General features: G+C 37.8%; 1 protein-coding gene across 1 annotated transcript in view; it reads right to left on the minus strand.

The window, feature by feature from the left end:
- ANGPT1 (angiopoietin 1) overlaps positions 1 to 19,658 on the minus strand; it is a 167,007-nt gene that overhangs the window by 49,075 nt on the left and 98,274 nt on the right. The window contains exons 5-6 of the mRNA XM_026080009.1: positions 12,284 to 12,411; positions 6,911 to 7,012 (exon numbers count right to left, since the gene is read on the minus strand). Coding sequence (XP_025935794.1) covers positions 6,911 to 7,012; positions 12,284 to 12,411 — 230 coding nt within the window. The remainder of the gene's footprint in view (positions 1 to 6,910; positions 7,013 to 12,283; positions 12,412 to 19,658) is intronic.

Here is a 19,658-nt window from a genome sequence, read left to right on the forward strand (position 1 = left end):
CCCTGTCTTCAAATTCTTCATCTGCAGTTTGGCCAGTGATAATATTCCACTGCACTTTACATAACTCTTCACACTACTAGCATGAATGCACTACTAGAATGAATGCAAAGCTGTTTCTGCAGAAGGAACTATGGAGTACGCCTCTAGCAAGATAGGTAGATAGATACATGGGGCACAGACAGCGTCCCGAGGGCTTTTCTCCTTCCACAACACATCCCTTTTTATTCCCAAACCATCTTCAAAATGCCTCCCCATGTTCTGTTCTTCAAACCAACAGTTCTTTCCTTTCCGTAACACTCCTCTCATCCATCCAACCTGTTCCACTAAGCCACAGAGGGAAGGAGAAGCTGTTCTGAAGAGGGCTCTGAGCAGCTCCTGCTGCTCTGCAAATCTGAAGAAAGTAGCACAGAATAATCCATATGCTAACACCTAAACTTTCTCATCTCCCAAAACAAGGTAGCCTCATGCAAACTGCCATTTGGGAATGATCTAATATCCCATCTGATTAGTTATTATTTGGGGAATGCTAGTTGAGTCAGACCAAAACTGCACTAAAAAATTAATGGTGCATTTAATCTTGCATCACAAGACTTTGCTCATATCTAGGCCATAGCCCTTTTCAGTGTGTTAGTACAGATATGGCCTAAGAGTTGAGAAAGAAGGAACTGAGTCAAATATCAGTTCTTACTCATGCTCCATCTGCTGGCTCCCTTCTGTGCAAAAGAGAGAAATACAGAAGCTCTTGTTAGCAGGAAGACACAGGTTATCATTATAAGATCCCATTAACTAGTTATCAGAAGCAACCATAAAAGTTTGCCCTTAGGGTGATCACAGCCAGACACTTTTGAGGTAATAACAGTGGAGATGAAAATGTCATGTCCCTATGAGATCAATCAACAACCACAGTTTTAAGGATTATACATCTGAACATATGCTCATTAAGTGTAGTGTTCTGGTGTTTGGCTCACCCTTCCTTGAATTACTGTTTGCAAAGGACAAAAAAAAAAAAGTGACTTGAATGCAGCTCAAGCCAAATTGAATGGAGAAAACCTCTTATTGTCCTGAAACTACAAGCCTGTTGGTAGCTAGGGATTTCTAGCTCCTTTGTGTATCCATGTTTTCCACATGAAGATAAAGTTTTCATAATTTTAGATTCCTGTCAAAACTTCAAATCTTAACTGGAAAGTTGCTAAGTGTTGTTAATTCCTGTAAACATCAGTAGCATCTGTCTTAAGCTCCCTAGTAGAAATTAATTAAATTAGGCAAAGTTAGTCTCAATGGCCATTTCAATACTTGACATGTTGCTAATCCAGTGAACTACATTATATACTTTAAAACTTTAGCAGGAATGAAGAGCCAAGAAATAAACTTTTGACAAATTAGGATAATATAAAATAGTCATGGAGCAGTGTTCAGAACTGTTATTTGATAGTATTTGACTTTTCTTTTAAAGAATACAAGTATACAGCAAATGGATCAGTAATATCAGACTAATACAAATGCAAAAAGTATGAAGATTTCATGGCCATATCAATGCTTTACATAGCTTAATTACTTATAATTCACAAGAGGACACAAAATTAATTCAGAATAGCTAGCTTTAACATAACAGAGAATTATGAAATATATTGTTTCCATAATATGAGCATTTAAATTATGTGCATTTTTTTCAGTCAAGAACATTCTACTTCACCAAGCCATATGGTTTATGTAATTTTTGTTTTAAAAATAAACACATTTGAAGTTGTTTTCCACTAAAATAGTGGAACAGGAATCATGAAGCATACACAAACAATTTCGAAATATGTCTTGTGCAGTGCTTTCATGCAGTCAGCCTCTCATTTGAAAAATAAAGTGGTGAACATAATCTAATGTGACTGGAAGGGATAGGAGCTCTGTCTGTAGTAGTTTGATTTTTCGTGTTTGGGGAAAAAAAGAATGTGCTCATACTTTGTAAATGGACAAAACTGCATTAGAGAAATATCCATCATCAATTACAGTTCCAAAAGGGAACAGTACAACAGCTTGAGTTTTTGCCTTTCTGTTCAGGTCAAGCACAATGTTAATTGTGGTGAGGACCTTTTTCCAAGAAGAATAAAAGTGTGAGTTAGTATTGCTACTGAAGCAGTATGGAACAAATAATGGCAGAGCTTAGAGATAGGAAAGGTGGACCAAAAGAACTATAAGGAAGCTGATAACTGGAACTGAAATTTTCACAAAAGGAATTAAAACAAGAGCTAAAACAGCTGGAGACCACAAAAGGAATTAGGACACAAATACTGGACACTTTTGCAAATAAGAATTAAATTTAAGTAACATCTGGAAGCTTTCAGAATGGACTCAGAGATGGCAGTTAGAAATAAATCTTTGTTCAGGCAGACCAAGAAGCCCAAATACACAGCTTGCAGTCTGCAGGACTTGCAAGGACTGGCAAGATGAACACATGAGGTGACTAGCAACCTGACTGTCATGAACCAGAGGGTGCTTCAGGAAATGGCCGAGATCTCTACTCAGGCTAGAGCTTCCTTATAAACTGTATCATGAATATTAAAAAGGGTAAAAAAAAAAAAGTCATGCCTAGAAGGATATCTGTGGCTTATAGGCCACAGAGGAAGCCAACTGTCTTTTGGGTAAGCAGAAGACATGGAACACAGGACTTGTTATCCCAGTTATAATTCACTGAGAAGGTCAGGTTATTCCAGTTAACATATGAAAATGCCCACTAAAATTGCACCCAAAAATATTTTCTGAGAAAATTCTAGTAACCTTTTCTGTGGTCCAACTCTCAGGGTGTTGCAGAACTTAGGCCATGGAAAAAATCTAAATTGTACAGCTCTGGTATCATCCCAAATAGGCACCATGGAGCTAGTCATCAATTTTACCCAACAGCTTTATAGCTGTTAGTTAAAAGAAGAGAAAAGGAAGAAATCCCAACTGAAACGGTGATTTTGTAGACGTGCTTTTCAGGCACACGCAGATGCTGGTGATGACTCTAAGATAAGTTGGCAGTAGACTTGTTCTAAGCACTAAGCTGGTGTTGGACTCTCAGATCATTATCAGCAATGTGAGAGTAAGGGCTGTGGAATTTACCACTGAGCTTCAGTCTTGCCTCAACGAACCAAAAGAAGAACCCACCGCTAATCAGGAAGATAGGAGATGGTTGCCATAAAGCTTAGAAATACAGCTGTGGATCTAATATGTACAAGTGATCCTAATCTAGCCCATGACATTATGAAAGATTAAAAAGGTGATAGCTTTCTTTTATTAGAGAAGGGAAAATAGCAATACTGTAGCATCTGAGGAATGCAGTACAATTAAATACTGACATGCAGGAAAAAAAAACAGCTAGGGAAAGGATTATTGTAAGCTGGCCAAGGCACGCAATTTCAAATACCTATTGAGAGGCTTTCTCCAATGACAAAAAGCAAGTAAATAATTTTAAACGTCTGAGGAAGCCCCCAACAGACCTGCCCCCCAGCAAGCCCCCCTAGGAAACTGATAGCAAATGTTTGGCTTTTGAGCTTGGAATAACTTCTGTGAAATTCGTGGGAATTATTAAACTAGACATGCTAAAAGGCTAGGGAACAGTGAATCCAATACTCAGTCACCTAATTTGGCAAAAATGGAGACAATGACTGGGAAAGGTGAACTCATCCAAGAACTGGAAAACTGGAATTTGAGCAAGAAGTCTCAATAGCCAAGTTACCACATGAGTTAATAATTTGTTTGGATTTCATTATTGCTAATGACTGCCTAATAAATGCCAGAAACTATGTCTTAGAAATTCAGCCTTTGGAAACCCCCTTTCTAAAAGTGGCTCAGGTTTGCAGATGGCAAGATACAGGTTTTACAACGTATTTTCCTTCCAGAGGTCAAAACATTAACAGTGTTTTGCATTCCCACTCCAAGCAAGGAAATATGAATGGTAGAAACCCGCTTCATGCTGATCTTAGCTACTGTTGCAGCAGAAATTATTTGATGTTCATCTATAAATGTTTCTGATAAGCAGCAAACAGCACAATGGAGAATCACAGTTGCAAAATGCGAAAGAGCAGATGTAGTAAACACCAGTAAGAAAAGAATGGGAGGATACAGTCACAGGGTTTCTTCTGAACTTCTTCCAATTTGTAAATCTAAATGCACAAAATMAAAGTGGCTCAAGAGAGTTTGGAGTCAGGAATGAGTTCTTAGAAACAAAGATATAGATTACACCACTACATAAGACTGACACCAAAACCAAGTGTTACTGATAAGCACATACATTAAGAAAGAAGATATTGTACAGTGGAATAAATCTGCGTAAGAGGATTTGTTTTCATTAGCTATTGTTTTAAATACCAAAGAAATTTTAACTTGATTTTCCACAGTGGAGATTGGGCACTAGTGGAAATGGACCCAGAAGAACAGGAGAAAAAGCACCACTCTTATCAGAATATCACTGATGTTGTGACAATTTAAGTATGGCTTGAGCAATGCATTTCCCACTTCTGAAAGATTTATGGCTACTTTATATCTCTAACGTGTTTCCTGTGCTGGTGTTTGGAAAGCATGCTGAGCATGCTGGTATACTTCCATGTGAGCTGAAGGCACCCAGCACATTTCAGGTTAGTGGCCTGAGTTCCCACCCAGCTCAGAAACTGGCAATCAGTGCTTACTCGTAACTCTGACCAGTTTAACATTTCTGCAGATTCTTCTCCAATAAGTAAACATATTGCAAGTAACAGAGGCCCCAGAGACTTATTGTTATTAAATTGTTATGGTTTTTTTATTATTTCTGTTAGATTTGGAGCCCTAGTGAGATAGATACAAACACAACAAGAATGTCTTGGCAAATTGGAAAAGCTATGTCTGAACTATGGGTTGAGGCACCATATCTTAAGTTCTGCCACYCCAAGCATGACCACGTACCTTCCTGTCCTCCCACTGCACTACCCTGTTTCCATTGGAAGAAACCCTGGATAGACATGCCAGAAAGGAGTGGTGACATGATCCAACAGACCCTGGCTAAACAGTGGGGGATTACAGCAGGGGTTCTCCTGCCTTGAAGCTCAGACACGATCACATATTCCAGTAACATGCAGAACTTGCATCAGCCCAGATCATCCAGAGTTTGATGATAGGCATAATCACAGCTGGGGGCTTCAGCTAGCTACCTTGGTGAAACAGTTCAAATGAGCAGAGACAAGCCTATCTATATCCTGTCCTTCATGACTAACAGTATAGCTATCAGCAAAAGTACAAAATACATCCTTTTTATTTGGTAGAAGTAACAGATCTCCTAGAAGACTATGACTTCCCTAAAGAGAAACAAAATTAATTTGGACTGCTGGAACTCCACAAAATCCCAATAAACCAACACTGAAAAGGTTCACACTGTTTCAAAGAAAAAATAGAGGAAAATCTGTGACTATGTGAAGGGGTATATATGTTTTCCCACATGGGAAAACTTTAAAAAGAAGGGCTGTTCTTATTAAACGATCTAAGAAAAAGTGTAGAACTAAACTGAGCAAACCTCAATAATTCATACAGTATTCATAAATTAAAACAGCATACATATGTAGAGAGCAAGTCAAGTTGCATGTACAAATTCAGATTTACTCATAAATAGAACTCACAGAATCTTCAAATTTCTGGTTCCCCCAAAATAAATCGATGTTTTATATTTATTTCACTTTATTTCACCAAAATCAAATCAAACAGTTCTGAAATTTCCTGCTAAATTAAAACTGCAAAAGGAACCTGATTTTTTATTTTTACAAATTCTAAAAAAAAGTTTCCAAACCTTGAAAATCCATTCAAAAATATCTATTTGTCATCCTAATCTTATTTTACTTTACATATTTTATGAAACAGATTACATCATCTGGTTATGCATAGTAGCATGGGTCTGATCACAAGGACCCAAAAGTTTAGTTTTACCCCTATCATTTATATTATCAAGTAATGTAAAAAAGTTGAAAGGAAAGCATCTATAAAATCCAAAATGACATTTCAGTTTATTGATCTGATACTACACTTTTTTTTTTATGAAATGACAAGGCCTGTAATGGAACTTTTCCCCATAGAAATTTTTACTGAACTGAACTTTCCTTTTTTTAAACCATTTTAAATTCTCTTTCATACGGTGCTTTTTAAACACTGTTGTGAAGAAGATTTTCCTATCCCAGACTGATAACACAGTTCTAGAAACTACACTGGAAATGTCACTACAGAATTCACAGAAATCAAAGCTTGTCCTCAGGGACTTATGGAAAGAAGCTCCATCAGGAAGTTTGAAAGGAAACAGGCAGGGAAGAAAAAAATCAGAAGTTATTTATGTTGGAGTAATCTTTTTTTTTTTTTTGACTTGGAAAGGGAATATAGCCTGCTAAAATCATGTCATCTGTAATTTTGTAAGTTATTTATTTTCTTTTGATCCTATTTGAAGTATCATCATTTCCAGTACATTGGATTGATTGGCAGAGGCATTGTGTGGCTTGGGATAAACCCCAGTAAAACTTCTCATTCCTGTCTGAGATGCTCCAAGTTTTAAAGGAGTTCCCCTCAGTTGAAAACATCCATGCATGAGGAGCATCATCAGATACTTATTACTCCTTAACATCACAGCAAGTCAAAACTTCCAAGGCACAGACAGCAACAATCTTCACTGCATATGCCTAGGCATGGCYTGGTTGTAATCTCATTAACCGATTTGAAAGCAATTCTAAGTTATGCAGAAAAATACACAACTAAGTATAAAGAGTACAGATATTTTAAATAGAATCAATAATGAGAAAAGGTAGCTCATAAAAGAGTGTAGGACTACATCATACTGTTATAGGCAGAACTATCTGCTGAAGAATATGGGAAGTACTATATGAAATACAGTACCCCTATGAACTATAATGCTATTCCACATTTTTCACCTTACCATTTTATATTCTTTCCAACCTTTTTGGAAATCCAGACTTCCATCTTCTCGGTGTTGTATAACTGTCCATCCTCCTCCTGCAATTTCCATATTGCAAAAGACCTATGCAGCAATAAAAAAAAGAAGATACTTGGATTAGAATTCTGTCACCTTAGAGAGAGAGAGAGAAAAAAAAAAAGGTATTTGTGAATAATGGAATTAAAGAACTTCGTCTTCATACGGATTCACCCCTATGCCCCTGATGGTATCCTCAGTCCCTTCACTACAATAACCCAAGCTCTCCCGATGTCCACTGTGATTCATCCAGCAGTCTTCCATACTTCCAGCACATTAACCAAGCACAACCCTCTGTCATCCTCCTCAGAATCCTCAGCTTTCAGTATTATTAATTAATAATTAATATTACTTTYGGTAATATTTTGTAGAGCTTGTAGCAGAGTATCATTCTAAGAAAGAATTCTTAAGAATTCTTACAGAAAATAGCAATTCATGGAATCCAAAATGTAGCACAGATGCAATTACTCAGTTATTACTTTGCTCTGTATTGTAATGTTGTCTACTGTGTGTCAGGAAGTACTGAAAACATGGGTAATCTATCTCGGTCTAATCCGCCTTACAGCTGAAAAAGAACATAGGTAAGAGCAGGTTTAAGAACAGAGGTTTCCCAGATAAACCTGAAAGTTAAGACCAGTACTGAACCTGTAAGATCATATCCTACCACTATTCCACTAATAAAATTCTAAATTAGATACTGAAGTTCTATATATTAAAGATAATTTATGCTCCTAACAATTTTGCTGAAGCTTGATGTAAGACTATTGTGTCAATTGAAATCTATTAACAATCTTAAAAAATCCATATAACAATCAAAATGGATATTTCATTTTCATTTATTTTTCACTTTTCTTACATCATCCTCTTCAATTACAAAAGATAAATTATGAAAGATTGTGAAATACTGTTTATCCATTCAGTTTTTTTGGTATGAGGCAAGGGATAGTACTCACTAGAGCTTTTATTTTTGTATGACGCTGGATTTTAAGACATTTTCAGTTTCTTGGGGCTACTCACTGAAGCAAATTTTCATGATTTTCATTCTCATGTACTCATCCATCCCATACTGGCACTGCAACTACCCTAAATTTCATTTTAGTGTGCTCTTGAATAGTCACATCCCCCTTCTAAAGTTAGATGCCAGTTTATAAGAAGGTTGAAGAGGTGCCACCAATACGCCCAGCCTTTGACATTCACATCAACAAGTGCAGAGCCAATCCATTCAACAATGGCCGATAATTTAAAGTTTCAAGTTGCTTCACCACATTGAAGGTCACCAATTCAGTTAAATAAAGATTACTCCCTCAGTTGACTAGAGAACCACTTTTTACCCTCAGGCAAAACAGTTCCAAATCTTTCCTGCTTATGCACATTGTCATAGCAATCCTGTGCAAGTATTTTTGTTTTGATTTGCTCCAGGCATGCTGAGTAAAGTCCCTGCATAGGTACAGGAAGGAAACAGAATACTGAATAGTGCAAACATGTGAACTTGATTTTGAGTAACCACAAGAAAACCCACAATTTGCTAGACAAACATTTTGGCCCTATTACTCCTTCAGGGAAGACACTGTGAGTCAAAACATTTATCTACAGGATTTAATTTCTTTAGTCTGATTTACAGTGAGAATTTCTAAATGATGGATTCACTTATAAGTCTTCTCAAACTTCCAGTAAACTACTGCCAATTTTTAATGCATTAAATCCTGAACTATATTAAGAGCATTAATATTAAAGATTCAAAAATTGTCTTTTTTGTAATAAAATATAATAAAATACCTATAAAAATACTTTGATGTTTTCTGAATGATATAGTAGATTACAAGAGAAAACCGCACAGTGACAGAAAGATTTACAGCACCACATAATTCACTAACCATCATTGTGAGGTCTGGCACTTTCTGTGGTGGTAGACACAAACACCTGCCGTATTAACAGTACTGCCAAGCTGATTATAGATGTTAGCTGTGCATGATTCTCGCCAACACATGTCCTGGAMTGGCTTCTGTCCCAGACAAGGTCAAGGCACTAGCCATTCAACACCTTTTAACATATTCTGATGTTTAATACTCTACCAAAAGCTAAAAGGATGAAGAAAAGTGACTTTGAATTTTTATGCATCTCTAGATTCTATCATCAGTAAAAAGACCTGATTTAGATTTAAAGGACCTCCAAAGCATTGCACATTTGCCCTTTCTTGAATGCACAGAAGAAAAACCCCAAGCTACTAAATAACAGTATGGGACTATTTATACATATTTTAACTGTATGGATTAAATTATTATAAGCTTTATAATAACCATTTAGAGTTTAGCACAATTTTAAAATAAATAAAAAGAGGGGGGCTACTACTCATTGCATTTTAAGTGCTTGCTCACTAAGAATTAGCGTGTTTAATTGTTGGCCTGGAGCAATGAGCTCAAGACCAGCCATTTAAGATTGGGGGATGCATCTCTGCTATGCAAACACCAAGCTTGTTGCCGACCATGCCGGGAGCACGAGCTCCACAGTACATGGGGCCTGCATGCATTTAATGAGTTAAACGTCTGGCAGATGCACACACAGTGACTGCCACGGGGAGATATGGAGGTGCTGCAGGCACTCAGACCAATCCCCCTCCAGTCTCCTTCGGTTCCTGAAATGGCAACGACCCCTCTGCTGGAGCCCTTCTGCCCCGTGGCCGGGGTGCTTTCCCCTGCAGCCGACCCCCCCTCTGCAGGGTGACGCAGAGGACTCTTCTTCTCCCCTTTGCTCCCACTACGGCTTGGGCACCATCACTCATCAGCACCATCAGGCAAGACACATGGACACACAAGCACACTCCACAACACCAAAATAAGCTGTTCTAATTAACTCAATAGTTTCAGCCTATCTTTTTCTCTCCCATCTCAAAAATACAGAATATTTTTAAGGTCCTTTCAAACAGAAATGAATCATTAATTTTTGGTGGAGTGTTGGAAGACACTTTAAGCTAATGAACTGCTGAAGATAGGGGCATGAAGGAAAGATTTCAATCTAATTTTGTAAGTGGAGAGTAAATGGGAGGACAATTTTAGATGTGCAAATAATTAAGCACATACAGATGAGGCATATAAACAGCACAGAGTTGTAAGCATGGAGAATAATTCTCTATGAATATATGAAAGTATAAATGCCAAAAAGCTAGGAGAACTGACCATAACATTTATACAGATGATCAAGGGATATTTTCTATTGAATCTCTGGATGCTAGGAAGTATCCCTTAGGAAATATAACATGAAATGAAAATATTTTTGTGACCTAAAGTATAAAATTACTATAAATGAGAAAGTTGCCAGTGGCTGCAAGTATTACAGAAGGTGACAATCTATTAGGCCACTTAAGACTTGTTGGTGTGGTGCATCGCATTGTGGTATTCCAGATAACTAAGCTGCCTTTAAACGAGCACATATGTCTCCCTGGAATACTTATCAAGCTACAGCATGGGTCCCAGACGCAGTCTCACTATGTCAGTGTGGTGCTACCTGTGGGCTAATTAGTCCCAGCACAGTGCTGCACTGATGTGATTTTGAAACTAGCTCAGCTATCTCTGCACAGCAGTACCTTGCAGGCTGTTAATGCAGCCTTAATGTCTGAAAAAAACATCTGTTAAAGCAATCAGAATCCTCCCTTGACYAGCATGAATGTGCACAGGATCAGCTCGTACTGTATTATCACTAGGGCAAGGCAGACACAGGTGCTAGCAGAAACAGCCCCAGCACACTCACACGCATTCTTTCATTTTCTTGCCAAAACAGGAAGCAAAATAAAATAGAGCCTGTTGGAAAAAAAAATGCAATGATATCAGCTGAGTCGTGCTGCCTTTATTCATTGATAACAGTGTCTGCAAACAAGGATATATCAGAAACACTGCATAGCTTCCATAGTGTCACTGTCTTTATATTCCCAGTGAAGTGGATTTAAGCTAAATGCACCGGGAGGAGCAGTGCTATCGTGCTTTCAGATAATCATCATTTTTCACTGCAACAAAGCTTGTAGGGATGGTTTGCGAACTTTAATAAGGTTGAGATAACCCACTGCCAATTTGCATATGCAATCCAGACTTTAAAGGTGCACYTGTGTTCTGAATTGAACAGCTTCTACAGAACTACTTCTAGTCCTCTTGTCTTGTTCAATAAAGCTTAAGGGGTCTTTATTTTACTATAATCATGTCAATTATTTGTCCATTCACTTTCATCAGAGTTGTATTGACCTTTGCCCATAGCATTCTCCCACCCCTATTCTATTGAAGGTTTAATGAACTCTAAATCCTTAGTAAACTTTAATGTCTTGATATTTATAGGCTTCCAAAGGCCTATAATAAAACCAAATTCACTTTAGAAATAAATTTTACATATATTAGTATTTTGCCATAGAACGGCTACAGCGATTAAAAATTTGTAGCATTTGTTATTGCCTCTTTCTGTTTGCAGGATCACCATTTTACTGCAGTAAGAATAAATTCATCAGAAAGATATTGTTCCCTCTCTGCTGTTTGGCCCACTTGCTGGGTACCACTGCAGTTTCCTCTCCCAGGCAGCAAGCCTTTAGCCTTGTCAGGGATTACTGCCAACAGTGCTCTTTCAGGGGAGAGCCAGCACTCCTCCAAATACAAATTAGGCTGAGGTTACTCTTTCATGTCCCTAGCTACAACTGGCTCAGACACCTTAGCCCCAAAAGCCTTCCAAAACCATTCCTCTTTACAGATTAATGCTTCATTTTCATTAAAAAAACATCCCAGGGATGTTTCATCTTGCATAAATAAGTATATGTTTCATCATCTCAAGCTCTCCTAATATTTATCATGTTGTGTTCTCCACAGACAAAGAAATTCCTTCCTACTCTGTACAAGAAACACAGGCTTTTCCTAAATCTTCTGTATCTTTAAAATCTACTCATTCTGCTACTTTTTTCTCTGTGTTACCAGATCATCTCCCCATCAGCCTCCCATTACAGCATTTACTAATTCTTTTCTAAACTTTAACACAAACTTATTTCTGGCCATTGTCTGATTCAACTGAACTTGCAGAGCGGGAGGAAGCGGGAAGGTTAGCTGTTGACTGGTGGAATCTAGGAAGGATTCCCTGTCGATGAGAAAGAAGAATGGCTGGAATTATACTCCACACATAGTTTATCATTTGCTTCACTCTATTGTAATTTTTTAAATTGAATATAGCCCAGGTTATTTATACCAGTACAACTGTTTGCTGAATTAAAACTTCCATAAAGATTTCAAGTGCTCCCTTAAGGCCAAGGCACCATCAACTTCAACAAACAAGAACAAACACAACTATACATTTTACCTTTTTAGGATCTGACACGTTGTTAATGTAAATAGTGTAGACCCCACTTTTGTTAAAACCAGAGTGGTATACATCTGCACAGTCTCTGAATGGCTTTTCTTCCTCCTTTTTTGCATTCTTTAGTAAAACTGCAAAACAGAAAAATATGATAATGCAAGTTACAACAGCAACCTTAGGCAATACTATATAAGCAGGTACACTTTTGCACAAGTTATTCCTTTAAAACATACATAGTAATAACTGTACTTTGGTCCTTACACAATTAGTGCATTTGGCAAATTTTAACTGTTAAAGAATTGATATGAACCCTTCAGTCAAATAGCAGAGGAGGCACTAGCAGAAGTAAGTCATGATGCAAATGGCTAAACAGAGCGTCCTGTCTTGTGTTGCAGCCTTTGAAAAATTGAACAGATTACTTCCGAGCCCTGGACAGCTGCAGGTGTCCTGCCTGTCTAACAGGTTGTCTGGTAGATAGCCAAGCATCCTTACCCCTGTGATGGCATCTTGGGGTGGAGAAGCTTGTTCAGTGCTGTGATCTGTGCCAGAGATTCATGAGACAGGAACACAGAAACCTGCAAGGAGAGAGCTTGTGCCCATTCTCCAGGAGATGATGCCTTTTGAACAGCTCAGGTGCTTGGGGCAAGAGAGCTGCTTCCTTAATTTTTTGGGGGGAGGGAGGGGGACAGAGAATTATTTTATGATCTTCCTGTCTACATACTAGTTGCTAGACACTACCTGCGGGGAAAAAAAAAAAACAAAAACCCTAATGCTACTGAAATCAGTTGTTTAGAGGTATGATTTAGCCCCTGGATTTATTTTTTTTTAAGGCACAGAATAGGAAAAGAATTAATGTTAGAACACCAGCACAGATCTTGAACCTGTATATCACAGACACGCCACATACATTGGGCCTGGGCTGAGAAATCAAGAGGGCAAGGTATCTGAGGATCCCAGCCTTGAACAGTCAGGAGATTCCCTGAAGCAGTAAAAACTGAGAGAGTTTCTTTGCTTTCACAAACAAAAGTAGCCTGATCTCACACGATCCCAAAGGATATGACTTCATTCCAACAACACATACTTTAAGCACATCAGTATTCCCATGGAAATCCATCAGTCTACTCAGATTCTTAAAGCTAAACATGTCCTTAAGTGCTGCACAAGGCCTAGGCCAGCACTTCATTAATCCCTACAATAAGGAAACAACATTTAAGTCCTCCAGACACACTCATCTTCTGGTGACAGCCACATCTTTTTCATTTTTGGCTTGAAAATGTAGGTTATAGGTACGCCTTATTCACTCTCAATGAAATGGCCCATGCGGCAAATCTTGCACTTAATGATGATGGTGCACAAAACAGCTACAGCCTTGCACAGCATGTGGGATTATCCAGGCCATAAGATGGTATGCAATAATAGTAAGGCTTTGCAGGTTGATATACTGTCTCCCATCTGAGTACTTCAAAGCAGTATTTTAGCATGGCAAATTCCTGCAAGATGAAGTGGTGTTAAAACCACAGGTAGTATTCACAGGTGGAGAAACTGAGAAAGAAAAATGTTAAACGTTTTGCCTCAGTAATTTCATGAAAAGCCAAAAATAGAACCAGTGAGAAATCCAGCCTTGAACTGCAAGGCTATCCTGCTCCCTAGGTAGACATTTTACACAGACTGTCATAATTTTTTCCCCTTTTATGTCTTTTATTTTGTTCTTTTAAAATTGCACTTTAACAAAAAAAGTCTTATTTTTCCTTTTACATTTATGTGCTGTGAGCTTATTATTTTTGTCCAATAACATCAATAAAAATAAACCCTGGTTCACATACTTGTATGTGAACTCCAGTTGGAAAATCAACTGCTTTGAAACTTGGAGATATTTGGAAAAGAAAGGTAGTGCTGGCAACGCAGTAGGTGACACACTTCTCTTTGCAATGGGACTGAATGGGGTCCTCAGCAAGACACGCAGGAACAATGAACTCTCAAAGGTGCCATTTTTCAGATAACACAGAACTGAGGCCTTAGTGATTTGTGTTAATTAAAGATTTCGTGGTATTATTTTCTAAGCAGATGGTGTTAGCATCAGTGGCCAAAGTCCAGCCTGAATAATTACTTGGGGCTGACGCCAAAGCCTAGAGGAATTAAAAGAAAGCCTCTCATTGATTTCAGGGAACTTTAGATTAGATCCATTCTTCATGGCCTGGACTTCTCTAAGACTGTTGTTTCAACTGCAGACGTCAGTCTCTCTGTCTAAAAATATATTTAGTCTTGCAGAGGCAGTGTCTTCATTTCCTTGAGTCTTAAAGTATTTTTATTTTAATATCTATAATATATGTAGCGAGACCATCTTACCTCTATTTAGACATTACATGCATTTTGCAAAATACTTGGAAATAACTACATTAGATTTACTCAAGGATACTGAGAACTGAATTTGGCTCATTTTTAACTGAAAGTTAGGCAAAAATTTCACAAATAACTCCTTGAATTACTATTATCTAACTTTTAAAAAAACATACTATCATAACCTAAAGATCTTGATTTCTCCATTTGCTGTTCTTTTCTATTGTTTATTTTAAAAATATAAACAGCGAAAAAATGGATCATGTGTTCAAGCCCTTAAAATCATAACAGTAGACTGCAACATTGTAAGTAGGCAGCTCAATAGCTGGTAACACAGTACTTTGCAAGTGAAGCAATATCAATCCACTCAATAGCACCTGTTCAGAATGCCAAGGAATATTCGGTTTGATATTTAATGGCATTTATATATGTTCCTATTGCATGAGAGAGGTAAAAAGAAAAGAAAGAAAACACAATTCATTTGCCTAGAAAAATAAAATTCTAATTTAGGCAAGATTTTAATCTCAGATGAATTAGAGTCAGATTTGAAAAGAACTCTCTAAGGAGATGGATCTGTAGGAAGCATACTTAGGTAGGTTATAAAGAAAACTTTCCCTTGTGCTTAGAGACGAGAAAAATCATAACTGAACTGATGTTGATGTCACAGATGAAGACGACAAGGAAAGATAAATGCCATATCTATGCCCATTTCCTTCTGCCCTTTCAATATCCACCAGCTGAAATACCTGAAATCACAGGCAGCAGAACTGGCCCTGTGATTTCCCCTAGTCCAAGCAACCCAATACCCTTCTTTTGCAGCAGTGGATTTTATTCAGTGAACTACTGTAGCCAAGAGAAGATGGCTTTCCTTAGATGTCAGTCATCCCTTACTCAGGAGTCTGTGCTCCCGCTGGAGGAAAAGCTCAGTTCCTTGCAAAGCTCCTGCTGAACTGTTATAGACTGCAGCACAGTTTATTTAGCACGACCAGCCCAAAGTTCAGTTTTCCTTAATATATCAGACTGTAATTTGCAAGAACAGCCCAAAGTTATCAGAAAATTAATACTCAGGAATGTTACTGGTGATGTTCTTTTTTTGGTCAAATATGTTTTTTCTGAGGTTTGCTGTTGTTTTTTTAACTTAATATTCCACAGAGTTTCCGAACCACTTCTACCTACTACAGCTCCAGATTCATTGTTTTTCCTAGAACATTACATAGGCCTTGAATTCTTTAYACATCAAGTGACGTTCCTGAATGATGCACTGGCTGACATATGGTAGATATGTAAATAGTAATAATAAAAAAATTAATAGTACTCAAAGAAAAGAGTTCTAAAACAAAACATGTGGTCATTAAATTTCTTTGTACAGCTTAAAGATTTTAATTGACTTTACACAGTTTTCTAATGTAAGTTTAGCTATTTTTAAATACAATCCTCATACCAAAATTTTATATACCTAAAGAAAAATATGAAGTCTATGTCAAGCAAAAYAATGTTACCATTTTTAAACCTGAATAATAAGCCAAAATTTGGAGCCCAGGAGGGTTTTTTTTTTTGTTTGCCTTTTCTGAATGAATAAATTGGTGATGAAGTCTGATTCCCTTGAAGCAGTGTTGCATATATGTAAAGTCCTGGTTTCCTGAACACGTGAACTGAACAAGAGAAATACATGTCTTTCATTGCATCTCTAAATGTCTTTTGGTTAATTTTTAGCCTGGTAACTTTCTCCTTGGGCTATACTACCTATGTTTTCCTATCTGGTGAATCTTTTTCTTTCTGCTCCTCAGCTGCATGGTTCCCTGCAGGGCCCAGGAACAGAAACCCAAATCAGCAGGGTTTCCGCTAACCCGGCGCTGTGAACTGCAGTGGCTGAGCAGCTGTTCGCTGCCCCTGCTACCAGGGCATTCACCTTCATTAGGCAGCTGGCTCAGCAGCTGAGGTTGTAGACTCTTCAGTCGTCTTAGAAAGAGTTATCAGAGCTTGCAAGTAAGAGAGCTCAGACACACTGGGACGTTTTTAAAACAATAGCCAGTGAAACCCCTTAGCCATCGTTAGTGGTGTGTGGAGGAGATTATTCTTCTGTTATCTTATTCACAGTCATGAAAACAAGCTAAGGGTAAATGAGTTCCTAACAGCTACCTTGAACAATACACATTTTTCTCCCCAGCTTTACAGAAACATGAACTAACTCTTAAGAATAAATGACTCCTGAAATATTTAGTAATCTAAAGTTCCCTTCTATGAACTGGAAATTTAAAATATACAATATCTAGATTTTTCCTAGTTGTATGAAAATTATCCAATCTCTATTTGGAAAAAATGTTACTTTAAATTAATGTATTTCTTTTTTTCCTGAGATTTCTGATTTTTTTTTTGAGAAAATTAAATGGGTATCGCACTGTTCTTCAAGTCTCTGTTAGATATTGGTGCTGTATTAATTTGAAATTACTTCCCTTAATTATACCCTAATATTTGTTATTGCTTACAGGCAAACTGCAGTTCATTATATTGAGCGAATCAGTACAATCACATTCATATACACTAAATTTAGATCTGAACTGTCATATTTGCGAAACCAGTGAAGACTGAGTTAATCACTAGTCTTATATCCTCTAGTGATACTGCCAATAAATGAATGGCAGCTGTAAGTTTCTTGCATGAGGATGACTTAGATAGAAATTCAGAGATTTGTGTAGTGCCTTAGTCAATTATTATATTTTCATAGTTTGTTTTATTTACATGCATCTAATTTTCTTATCATGCTCAATAGTCACTATATACTAATAGACACTTACAAAAGAATCTTCATGCTTTTGAAACCTAGAAGAAAAGGTCTCTCTCAATATCTTATCAGCAAATATATTTGACCCAAATTTTAGCTGCTCTGTCAAAAGCATCTGAGATGGAAATTTCTATCCCCAGGTCAAGAGCTTCAGAGAAATCAGAGAGGGAAAGCGTGTAAATTGAGGTCTCTTTGCCTGCAGCAGTAGCATTCTAGGGCAGGGTCATCTGAGGACCACCAAGCGGCAGACTCTGTTTGGACCCAGACTGCAAACAGATTTTGCCCCAATCTTGTCATGGTTCCAGACACATGGGGAAGCCTACATTTTTGTAAGTGCTCCCATATCTCTGACCTCTTTCTCTGCCATCTGGGTGCAGCTGCCATGCACCACCACATTTCCAGTCACGAAGGCAAGTAGTGCCCGACTCGCTAAGAAGAATCAAATCACGAACATTTTGCTAATGTCAGCCAAAGTATCCAGTCCAGTATCTCCAGTGTGGAGGCCTGGAACGTGGCCCACATGTGTACATATGTTCCCAGACTTAGCAGCAGGAACTAGAAACAGATCTGATAAAGAAATGGTGAAGATTATTTTTGTTTTGAGGAGGGAAAATATGCAAAGAGTTATAGCCACTCCTTTTTTGCTGACTTACAGACAGAGGTATAGTCTGTTATTTCAACAGCCTTGTCTTGCATATAGCAGCCTCCACTGAGAACAAACATTAGCCTGTAGCTAAGAGATGTCTGTGATGTCCAATTATTCCCTGAAACAAACAATCCTGCAACAACATAATTGTGCTGCAAATGGTACACGCACACCACAGGGAAAGGTGCAAAGCTGGAGTTCCACTTCAGCTGAGATGTATTCCCTAGATAATTACACTGTTGCCCACAAACTAAAATGATAAAATGTAAGAGCATGTTTGTGCCCCTTCCTGTCAAACAAGACTTGAAAAGTGTATTTTCTGGTTTTTAACTTGATATAATATATATTATATTGTTTTCTTCTCCAAAAAGTAATTTTAGAGTATTAAAGCCACTTTTGTCTAATGTAGACAATGTGAAAAGGAATTAGGAAACTTACTATATATTGAGAGTTGTTTCAGCTCTATGAAATTAAAATTATTACAGTTCTTTATTATTGATAAAACATCAGCAGCTTAGGTTTCTCTTTATGTATCTAGCTCTCTAAGTAAAGATTTTAAATGTGAACTTATATGCATATAGCACCCAATTCTAAATCGTTACAGAGAAAGACAAATTATCCCAGCCTGATTTAAAATCTTCTGCAAGGTCAACTTTGTTTTGTCCTGTGTTAATATGCTCTTTTACTTCCATGTCCATGAAGTCCGAACATCACTTTTCAACAACAATATGAAAGGTTCTTCTGGATGTCTTTGAGTCTGGCAGCCTTCTCAGATAAGGCATTGCACGTGCATGTTTACATGCTTAGGTTTGCTTATTGTGGACATGTTAGAAAGTTCAGGACTGGAGTTTGGATATATATTTTTCTTCCAGCAAAGTATCCATTCACCAAAATGCTTTTCAAAGTAATATTTCTTTGTGGCCTTGCTCTGAATCTGNGACGGACAAAAACCACCTTTGTCTTGACATATTGAAATAAAATATTTCTGTTTTGGGAACTAGGCTTTGCAGACTTTTATGAATAAGAGAAGAAGGGATCAGTCTGTTGCTTGATTTTGGGGGGCTTTTACTGTAAAGCTATAGCTGTAAAATCAAGTTTACAGACTATAAATTTATGTATTATAGTTTATAAAATTTTACTGCTAAGACTCCCATTCATGCCAGATGAAGTCAWGAGAGCAGCTGCACCAAGTTACACTACAGTTCCAACTAGTCCAATAACCTGTCTCCAAAATCAGAGACTCTACAAGTGGTGGAGCTTCCTCCTCAGCCTCCAGGCCAGAGTGGTCAGTCACGTTACCAGGAGAAGGCAACTTGATGGGGGACCCCATTGAGTAGTGCTGTAGGGCTTGTGTCCATTCCTCCTCGTCTCCAGGCAGGGCACCACTGAGCAGCATCCCCCAGCTCTGGGGTATCCCTGGGACCTGTGGATTTTGCTGGGGTGATCTGCTTAGTGCCTCATTCCAGTTTCATTTCTGTACATTTTTAATTCTTTAACTCTCACTGCCCTTCCATTTTCTTCTTTCCTCGCCCCCACCCCCCATAATTATTTTTCTCCTTTTTCTCTTATTCTTTTAGCCTTTTCCCTCCCCTGGAGGAGGGAAAGGTTTTGTA

Source organism: Apteryx rowi, unplaced genomic scaffold, assembly GCF_003343035.1.
Source record: "Apteryx rowi isolate R43461 unplaced genomic scaffold, aptRow1 scaffold_508, whole genome shotgun sequence".
NCBI classification, from domain to species: Eukaryota; Metazoa; Chordata; class Aves; order Apterygiformes; family Apterygidae; genus Apteryx; species Apteryx rowi.